This window comes from Daphnia carinata, chromosome 7 (genome assembly GCF_022539665.2).
Source record: "Daphnia carinata strain CSIRO-1 chromosome 7, CSIRO_AGI_Dcar_HiC_V3, whole genome shotgun sequence".
NCBI classification, from domain to species: Eukaryota; Metazoa; Arthropoda; class Branchiopoda; order Diplostraca; family Daphniidae; genus Daphnia; species Daphnia carinata.
In genome coordinates this window covers 11,400,783-11,411,519 of record NC_081337.1, presented here as the reverse complement: position 1 = coordinate 11,411,519, position 10,737 = coordinate 11,400,783, and the positions used below count along the sequence as shown (strand labels likewise).

Here is a 10,737-nt window from a genome sequence, read left to right as displayed (position 1 = left end):
CTGTTTAATACAGTTGTCACCTACGGTGCTGCCCTCGCGGGCAGGGCTGTAGGGGGCACGGGCCTACGCATTTATTGTGTGATAATTTAATTCCTTTGTCTGTTTCTTTGGGGGGGGGGGAGGTCGCCTTTGTTACCCCCAGTAAAGTGGTTATTTCAGTATTGTATTAGTAGCCGACCCAGACAGTCTTGGTGGCCTCGTATTTCAGTTTCCAGACAGTTGTCTCGTCTTGTCTTACAGTTTTGTCCAAGTCCTGTCTAAGTTCCGACTAAGTTTGTTGGCCCCCCCCTTTTTTTCTCTCTCAATCAAGTGTTTTGTCCAGCAATAAAGCATTCCTTTGTTTTACATCATCGTCATTTTCATTCACCCTCATCTATCATCTTTTCATCTCTCTCTGTTGCAAACCCCTGCACGAGAGTTTGCAACAAATGGTGCCGAAACCCGGAATTTGACAAACACGTGCATTTCCCGTCCTCGTTTGTAAAACCCTCGCTTGATTTGTGAATTGTCGGGTATTCTCCCTGTAAACCTTTGGCAGACGTCTACGCCAGCCTGAAGGCACCCACCTGTCCACCACGCGTTTGCCATCTGACTAGAAGATCGGTGTATCTATGTGAATCATCGGCATCCGTTAACGTGTGACTCTATCAGCCTAAAATAACGTTTCTACGTCATGAGTGAAGCCGTACCCAAAGCCGGAAATATGGAAATTGGCCACATTTGGGAGCAGGGCCCCAACCCGAAGGTAGACGAATCGAAACCTGAACGGCAGAAGAGTGAACGGCCATTACTTCCCGAAAACGATCTCAAGAAGAAACGTGGGAAGAGAAAGGCGGTCCATACGAAGTTAACGACGCAACTCAGAAAGGCAGTGGAAGACGACAAGATGGGAGCCATCAGATTGAAAAAATTGCAAGTAGCAGCATGGCGTGACGAATTGGTTCGTATATACGACGAAGTCAAAGAAATACATAATCAGTATACAGAAAGTATATCCGGCCTGACTGAACAGCAACGTCAAGCATGTGACAAGTGGGAAGCAGACTTCGAAACAGACCACGTTGAAATTATCAAGTTAGCAAGTCGCTATGCCACCTCCTCGAATCAGTCCGTCAGCTCGATAGGGACATCAGCTTCGGACATCACATGTTATCTACAAATTAATTTTCAATGTTATCACACGTTATCTGAAAAGACGCCTACCAACGTTAAACCAACCAGCCTCCTCCAACAATCAACTCAGGGGGAATTGGAGGCTGAAGCTCAGATGCTGAAGTTGGAATTAAAGTTGGAAAAGGCAAGGGCTCAGATGGAAGCAAACACAACTTCCGTCACAGAAACCCTCAATAAAGCGTTAAAGAGCATGTGTGAGCAACTAAGTAAACTCATTGACAGCTCAAGAGCCATGTCCAACGATATCACGACCAAAAACACACTAGTAAGAGAAGCACATCGGAAGTTGGACGGTTTAGATCAGAAGTTCCAAATTCCAGGCCTTGTATGAAGAGTATGAAGATTCTCCGATACTTCTCTTCATGTTGGAGGAGCTGCTGACCGAAGAGGTACGAAATGAAATCGGTGAATGTCTGACCGATGGAACAATGTACGCTGTGGTGTGGGAACGTTTGGACGCGGTCTACGGTCGCACTGAAATCATGGACCAGACATACCTCGACGACCTTCTACAGGTCCCGCCATTGAAGGGCCTAGATGCTGCCAGCCTCAAGACTTTCGCAAACCGTCTTCATGGTCAGTAGCCACGCTCTCCAAGTCGAAGTATGCCCATGAGCTACACAGCCGTACCACCTTGATGGCCCTGGAAGCAAAATTAACGCCCTACCTCAAAGATAAGTGGAACGAGAAACGTAAAAAGACAGGAGTAGAACTGAATGCTCTAGACTTAGACGACTGGGTAACTGTTTGGATTTTAAATCCATGAGCAAGAAACATGGAAAAAATGTATTCGAGTCTTTACTCACGTCGTCGTCCAATGGTGTAAAGTTCGACGAGAGGAAGCACGTCAAGAGACCCAGCATCCCACACATGTCAACCATTGGACACGTATCGACGATGGAAGGTTCGAAAGTAGCGGCGTCAACATCTTCGGCAACCATGCCTCCAAGGAGCCGATCAACATCGGGGAAGATGCAAGCCGAGAAGACGGAACGGTGGAAATGCTTTTTATGTAACGACAGGAGCCATCACCTCTCAACCTGCACCGTTTTCATGTCTCTCACGCCCACAAAAAGGGCTGAGAAAGTATTCAAGTCCGGAAGAGGTCTGTTATGTCTTACGGGAAAACACGAACGCAAGGAATGTCCCAGGGACGTCAGCTCTACTATCGCTGATTGTACTGGAACCCGTCACCACACCCTGCTTCATGGATCTGAATTCACCCCATTGAGGAGGCTAGCGGATCCATCCGCTCCATCAGCGCCACCTTCGACAGCATTGCTTGGGACCCTGACCCATTTGGAAGCAGTAAAACGACGTGTACGTTTCAAGATCGTACCGGTTCGTGTTGGAGATGGCAAAACGTGGGTCGACACTTTCGGATTCCTGGATACCGGAAGCGACACCACGCTGATTAGGAGCGACTTAGCAAAGAAGTTGGGACTCGTTGGGCCATCTAAACGCATCAACGTTGTCTCGTATGACGGAGCCACGTCGAATGTTACGGCTTCCGTAGTAAACTTCGCCTTAACATCTCGTGTTGGTAAAAGCCAGCTTGAGGTCAAGCACGCTTACGCCGTCGACAATTTGAAGGTGACGCCGAATTCGACTGGTCCACACCTTCAAGACGCCGTTTGGTTGGTGTTTGGGTGGACAAACGGGCCCGCCACAAGACGGGCGCCCGTTCATCGCTCATCTGGCCACCGAGGAACGCCCAGAAGAACTAAACGAGCTGGTGAAGAAGTTTTGGCAACTTGAGGCCAACGAAGTAGAAATAGAACCACCCGTTCTATCTGAGGATGACCTACGTGGAAAACGCATCCTCGAATCGTCCGTAAAACGTATCGGTAACCAGTATCAAGTCGGCTTAATGTGGAAAGTCGACGACGTAACTCTCCACACACAATCGGGCAGCTGCATTGAAGAGGCTCTACGCTCTCGAACGACGTTTCCATCGAGACGAGGAGTTTGCTCAGAAGTACGATGCAGTGGTCAAGGAGTACATCGGTTTAAAAAAAGCCCGACTCCTAACGACCCAAGAAGCCCAGACGGAGACAAATAAGACGTGGTATCTACCACACCACGGGGTCGTGAGCCCATCCAGCTCGTCGACCAAAGTTCGTGTTGTATTCGATGGAGCTGCCGAGTTCGGTGGCACATCGATAAACCAAAACTTGCTTCGGGGACCTAACTAACTCGTTAGCCTACTTGCTGTGCTCATCCGCTTCCGCCGCAACCTCGTACCAGTCGGAGCGGACATTGAGAAAACGTTCCACCAAATGAAAGTCCCGGAAGAAGACCAGGCAGCATTCCGATTTCTCTACCGGACGCCTGGCAGTATTTCAGCTCCGTTAACGTAACAGATGACGGTTCACGTATTTGGAGCCATATCCTCCCCAACGAGCTGCATCTTCGCCCTCAACAGGACAGCCGATGACCACCGCAGCCAGTTTCCAGACGTAGCTGATAGCGTTCGACGGAATTTCTACGTCGACAATTATCTCGACTCTTTCGACTCCGAAGACGAGGTCATCCAACGGTCCCGCCAAATGAAGTCACTTCTTCAGCTAGGTGGATTCAACTTGACCAAATGGACGTCGTCGTCGAGGACGGTGATCGCAGTGTTACGAGAATTCGTCCTCGCGTCACCAGCACTGGATCTGGACTTGGATAAACTCCCCGTCGAAAGAACCCTTGGAGTAATGTGGGACAGCAAGCGAGATATGCTGACGTTCAAGATTCGGAAGCCGCCGAACAACGTGACCCTCACGAAGCGAGCCTTCCTAAGCATCATCTCTAGCGTCTATGATCCGTTGGGACTGGTTGCACCAGTTATCTTCACAATGAAGTCTTTACTCCAAGACATCTGGACCAACGAAGAACGGATCGGTTGGGACGACGTCGTACCGGAAATATTGAGTCAACGTTTCCATTGCTGGTACGACCATGTGAAAAATTTGGAGTCGCTGTCACTGCCGAGATGCTTTCGTTTCAAACGAGGACGTTAGACTCAACAGCACCTCCACGTCTTCACGGATGCAAGCTCCAAAGGGCACGGAGCAGTAGCCTACTTCCGCACTGTATTCGAAGACCAGTCCGTCAACGTGTCATTCGTCATGTCGAAAACGCACGTCACGCCGGTGCAAGGTCTCACGATTCCACGTTTAGAGCTACAAGTGGTAGTAGAAGGTCTCAACATCACCCTCACGATTTGCCGTGAGCTGGAAATCGATTTGCGGCAAGTAACGTTCCACACAGACTCATAAACGGTGCTGTGGTGGATCCATTCAAAGACATGCCGATTTGAAGTCTTCGTCAACAACCGCATCGGAAAGATACTCCGAAACACAGCTCGTCGACAATGGCATCATGTTGCCGGAGATTCAAACCCTGCAGACCTCTGCAGTAGGGGTATCGACCCAAAGGATGCGACGAATTGATCTATTTCCACCGAGGACCTTCGTTCCTGAACTTGGACCCAGCAGAATACACCTGGGAAGAAATAACGGAGCCAGAAGAACGGGATGTAAACGTGATCCGCGTCTTAGCAGTCAAGACGGAAGATGAGAACCATGTCATCGACCGATGCGTCGTACGTTTTTCCAGTCTGTTGAGACTTCAACAAGTGTTGGCCTGGAGTAAAAGATTTGCCAACAACACTAGAGCAAAACTACGTGATGAAAAACCCATGGTCGGAGAGCTAACGGTAGAAGAAATGGTAACGTCACTGACAAAATGCATCGTACGTTCATAGGAATTGGTTTTTGCTGAAGAACTCTACGCCCTTCGCAAGAATCTGGAACTACAACTCAGATCAAAACTTCGCACCTTCCGGCCCTTCTTGGATGAAGTCGGACTGATGCGAATTGGCGGACGTATCCTTCAAGCGCCGATCGACTATGCAGCTATGCACCCCATACTTCTACCAGCATCTCAACTTTTAACGAAAAGGATAATTTGGGACCACCACGTTAGACACATGAACGTTAAGACTGAAAGATTGTTGACAGACTTACGTGCACGCTTTTGGATCCTTTTCGGACGCAAAGTGGTAAAATCTTTCATCAACAACTGCTGGCCTTGCAAACGCACGTCGGCAAAACCTAGTCCTCCGTTGATGGCTTCACTACCAGTCCATCGTTTGACACCTCATCTGACTGCGTGCACGTACACAGGGATCGACTACTTCGGGCCCTTGACCGTACGAGTTGGTGGAAGGGGAAGAAGACACGAAAAACGTTGGGTTAGCCTATTCACGTGCCTGACGACGCGAGCAGTTCACCTAGAGGTAGCCAACGGACTTAGTATGGAGAAATTCTTACTCTGTTTCTCCCGTTTTGTGAGTCTACGCAGAAAACCTAAGGTCGTTTACAGCGACAATGGAACGAATTTTGTCGCCGCCGAGCAGGAGTTACGACAAGCCTTGGAAGAACTCACCAGTAAACACGATGAGCTCCCAACAGTAATGGCTTGTCAACAGATTGAGTGGCACTTCTCTGCACCCCATGGGCCCCACTTCGGTGGTGTTTGGGAAAGGATTGTACAATCCTGCAAACAGGCAATGAAGACCAGCATCGGTAATTGCCTAGTCACGGACCAAGTGCTACGAACCGTGATCGCTGAGGTAGCAGCTTTATTAAATGCTCGGCCGTTAACACATCTTAGTGTGGACCCAGAAGACCCGGATCCGTTAACGCCAAACCACTTTCTATACGGTGGAGCTCGGCCATACTTGCCCCTACAATTGGCCGACGTGGAAGACATGAACGTAACCAACAAGCAGTTTCTGCAAAGTCAAGCCATCCTCCAACATTTTTGGAATAGATGGCTACGTGAATACGTTCCACACCAAACAGAAAGGAGAAAATGGCAAAAAAACAGACCTAACGTCACCGTGGGAGATTTAGTGCTGGTAATCGAACCGAATACCTTGCCGATGGGTAAAGTGCTCGAAGTTATTCCAAGCCCTGCGGACAAGGTTGTTCGGGTAGTAAAGGTAAAGCTCAGCAACCATCCAAAACCATGTATTCGGCCGGTGGCCAAATTATGTATCATCGTTGCGGGAAAAGAACAACAAGTTTACACAAAAGAAGAAAAAAAGGAATCTTCCACAGCGTAAACGTTCAGTTTCAGTATCGTAAAATGTAAATACAGTCTGTACTGAAGCTACAATTAGTAGCTCCTCTTGTAAAACTAAAATTGTAAACGTAACGAACAAATAACAATGTTAGCACTTAAATGTAAACAACGTAGGACAATCGCAACTCAAACTCTGGTGGAGAAGTCACTAAGCTCAGCGCCACCTATATTCAAGTTTAAATATGGGGCAAAGGGCAAAAGTCAGGTCGCTTGCTGTTTAGTACAAAAAAAACTGGAAGCTGTTTAGCCTTTTCGGTTAGCAGACAGCATTCAGTCGACCTAACTTCGTCTAAGTGAAACGTGATCCTGCGAACTCCTACGTGCAACGTGAAACATGGCTGAGAATCCAATCCCATCTGCAGCATCCGTTAAGGAAAAACTCAAAGTGAGTCGGGAGCGGGAGGAGGAGTGTTCGGCCAACCTCCAAGAAACAATTGACAAACTTGTGAGTGCCAAAAAAAAGGCCGTCGACAAAGTTTACTTTTACCAGTGGGGCATCTTGGACATCGACAAAGAACTGGAAAAATTTTCAACGGATCTCGTCAATGTGCACGTCCACTTCCGAGCCGAGAGAGAGACCCTGATGAGCGGATATATCGGGTCTCTTATACGCAAAGCTCGGGAGGCGACGGCCGAAGCGCCAGTAGCCACTTTAGTCTCCACATCCGCTCGTCCCACGTTCGTTGTCCCGCTACACACACCCAACATCCTGTGTTTGTTAAAGTCGCACGTGTTGGGATCAACCCCCTGCAGATGGAAGATCACGGAGTGTGAGGAGTTTATGCTCCTCACAAACCAGGACAAACTAGAACTTCTCTTTGCCCAGCGACGGTGTTTCGGTTGCTTTGTTCCAACCGCCGTCGCCGGGCACACAAAGATTGCTGACTGTACCCATCCCCGACGTTGTACGTTATGTAACACACAAGATCACCATCAGATCTTGTGTGCACCGAAGAAAGCTTACAACAACCTGCCCACTCATTAAGGATGGCCCGCCATTTCGTCCAACATTAAATTAGCTGCTGGAAGAAGACCTCACTCGCTTTATTGTGGTAGTTTGTAAAACGTTTTGAAATTTGTTCTTGGTTCATTCACTTGTTGTCACAGTGGGTCCCGCTGTCACCTACGGTGCTGCCCTCGCGGGCAGGACTGTAGGGGACACGGGCCTACGCATTTATTGTGTGATAATTTAATTCCTTTGTCTGTTTCTTTGGGGGGGGGAGGTCGCCCTTGTTACCCCCATTAAAGGGGTTATTTCAGTATTGTATTAGTAGCCGACCCAGACAGTCTTTGTTGGCCTCGTATTTCAGTTTCCAGACAGTTGTCTCGTCTTGTCTTACAGTTTTGTCCAAGTCCTGTCTAAGTTCCGACTCAGTTTGTTCGCCCCCCCTTTTTTTTCTCTCTCAATCAAGCGTTTTGTCCAGCAATAAAGCATTCCTTTGTTTCACATACATCATCGTCATTTTCATTCACCCTCATCTATCATCTTTTCATCTCTCTCTGTTGCAAACCCCTGCACGAGAGTTTGCAACAACAGTCTTTCAAACTTCGTTAGTTTTATTATTTGTCAAGACAGGGGAACCAGGGGCTTTAAGACTTGTCGGTCTGTAAAGCTTTTGCTACTCTTTCGAGAGACGCAACAAATGGAGCTGTGGAAAGAATGAATCATACATTAGCGGCAATGCTCTCAATGTACATTAGTACTGACCAGCGCGATTGGGACGAGACACTGCAATATGTATGCTTTGCATACAATACAGCAATACAGGAGTTCACAGGATACTCCCCATTTTTTCCACTATATGGACGGGAACCGAAATAGCCGATCGACCTGGAGCTCGGCGCCCACCCAAATCCACTTGTGCCGGAAGGTGGCACCACAATATGTTATGCTGATCGCCTACTATCCGAATTATCGGCTGCCCAAGAAACAGTTAACATCAGAATGCAAGAAGTAAAAAGCAAACAGAAAGAAATGTACGACTCACGCCATCGCGAACTATCCTTTCAACGAGGAGATCTAGTGTTGGTGTATAAGCCCCTTAGAAAAGTGGGAAAATCCGAAAAGCTCGTTGATTAGGACCCTACAAAGTTTTGAAGAAAACCACACCAGTGAATTATGAAGTAATATCGGCAACCGGGCGAGGGAAAACGAATATAGTGCACGTCATTCGCATCAAATTTTTTTTAAAGCTCCCAATCACTGGCAACCACCGCAAGAAATAGTCCCAACCGATTCGAAGGAGGTAGCTGAAAAAGAAAGAGAAAATTCAGACAGTGAAATACAAGATGTACCTGTTGCAGCCAGTCCTCAAACAGTAGCAGACGACGAAGGCACAATGGCCGAACCAACAACGACCTCTGACGGCGCGGCTCATTTATCTATTCAGATCAGCGTTCAGCCATCTGAAAGGCCTGTGCGTAATAGGAGACCACCGACAAGGTATCTAACTTGTCTGGTACCGTTCGTGGTGTTGCTACTCACAATGTTCTGCCCCCCGCCGACCACCGCGCTTATCCTGAGAGAAAACACAATTTTTAAAGAACACATAGACGTCGCCTTCAGTGAATCGGCTTGGACAATCGTAACTGACCTCGACCTCGGACCGGCAGGGGCTGCAATGGCGTACTTGCAACAAAAAATACTTCAGCAGCAGGCAGTGGCAGATAAATGGAAGCAGCAAGGTTCTCGACCCCAAAAAATAGCGTCCACAAGAACTAGCAGCAAGTTACGTGGATTCTCGAAGGAGCTAGAAAGCGTGACAGAACAATGGGCGACGGTCAAAGAAGCCTTGAACACCAGCCCTAGGAATCGACGTAGCCTCATTGACGGGGGAGGTTCAGCCCTCAAATGGCTGTTTGGTGTGTCAACACAGCAAGATCTAGAAGAACTAAACAATCAAGTACAACAGGTTAAATTTAATCGAAAAGAAATGATTCACATTATGGACAAACAAGCCACTATCCTGAACGAATCGCTCTGGGAATCAAGAGCTGTTACAGTTTGCTTCATTTATGCACACAATTACACAGACATTACAACACAGGACATACAAAATACATACAATATATACTATTTACAACACAATCGCGAAGGGAAGCCAGCAGTCATGCAAGGCTCCTTCTTAACGTCCTATCGGACATCGGGCCACATCCCGAGTCCCAGACTAACTAAAAGAGAGGCCAGAGGTCGACTCACGTTCGACCTGACCTCTAGGGGAAAGACAGCAATAACGAAATAGAACATGGTAACATATAAAGTTGGGACTCAGATGGCAGCACTTGTAACATAAACAGACGAAAGAGGGCAATAGTTGCAACAGAGCCAATGCCCAGTTGATTAAGGAGCTCCGAGACCAGTTTTCGTCCCTACAAACAGCTACATCAAAATTATTAGAATGGAATGCGAAGCTAGAAGAACTTGACTTAGACCACTTCGAGTATTTCTTCCAGTTGGACGACACATTCGAGGCAATGAACCAAATCTCACAATGGTTACACCAGCTGGCCGACAGCCTCAACATAGGATTCAGCTTATTAGCAAACAGACATTTAGCCCCCCAAATAGTATCCCTAGCGCGATTCAATGCAGTTGTCAAGAAGATGAAAGCATATGGAGATCCGAATTCGGCAATAAATTTACCCACATCTTTGAAACACGGAAGGAAGCTGTGGAAATATTCTATCCGATGAAGAGGTTATTGCACCTCGGCTTCTCCATTCACTAAATGCATGCCGTGTGTTTTTCTATTTCAAGGTCGTATACCACGAAAATCCATCTCTATTCACACTACATTATTATTCGTAGAAATCTTTCCATGGTCTCATGGATCACGTCCACTCTAGTTGGCGATGTGTCAAGTTGCCTACAAATAAGGACCTCTTTATAAAGGTAAATCATCTTTAGGGCGCATTTTGGTGTCTACTTTTAGTTCAACTTTTTTTGCGAACTTGTATTTTTGCGTCAACTGCCCGGTAGATGGTTCAACTAGGCGACCGTTTTGGCGACAACGCCAGTGGGAGGTTCAACTGAAACAGTTGAGCTTTTTCAACGGTGGTCTGGACCACCGTTGACCTTCAACTGAACGTCAACTCCTCCCATTTCTCAACTTTTGCTCAACTCTTCCGTTTTGGCGTCAACCTTGACCAAAAGTTGAACTAAAAAGGTTCAACAAAAGGTTGACGCCAAAATGCGCCCTTAATTATTCGTGGATTCTATTTGGTCCACATTGGAGTATTCGGCACGTTGTGTCTACTAGGACACCATCCAAAGGAAGTACAGATTCAGAACAGCTATTGAAGTTTTAGTAAGTGAAAGTGATCTCCAAAGTTCAATGCCAGCATTTGTTCAGACAGCATTCTCGATTTCTTGAATTAGGGTAGGGTTCAATCGTAATTACTTCCCAAATTCCATGATTATTTCCT

At 47.3% G+C, this 10,737-nt stretch overlaps 1 protein-coding gene across 1 annotated transcript; it reads left to right on the top strand.

Moving 5' to 3' along the window:
- The first annotated feature begins 3,536 nt into the window (after window positions 1-3,536).
- LOC130688116 (uncharacterized) lies at window positions 3,537-6,492 on the top strand. The gene is made up of 5 exons (XM_057511103.1): window positions 3,537-4,121; window positions 4,182-4,415; window positions 4,583-4,879; window positions 4,928-5,941; window positions 6,427-6,492. Exons 1-5 carry the CDS (start codon window positions 3,537-3,539, stop codon window positions 6,490-6,492), a joined length of 2,196 nt encoding a protein of 731 aa, XP_057367086.1.
- The last annotated feature ends 4,245 nt before the right edge of the window (window positions 6,493-10,737 follow it).

Excerpts from the sequence above, each read along its gene's own strand:
- LOC130688116 (XM_057511103.1), top strand. The coding sequence starts at position 3,537 with ATGACGGTTCACGTATTTGGAGCCATATCCTCCCCAACGAGCTGCATC. Across the intron at positions 4,122-4,181 it reads TCCATTGCTGGTACGACCAT|ACTCAACAGCACCTCCACGT; the intron begins GTGAAAAATTTG and ends CGAGGACGTTAG. Across the intron at positions 4,416-4,582 it reads TGGAAATCGATTTGCGGCAA|GGGTATCGACCCAAAGGATG; the intron begins GTAACGTTCCAC and ends CCTCTGCAGTAG.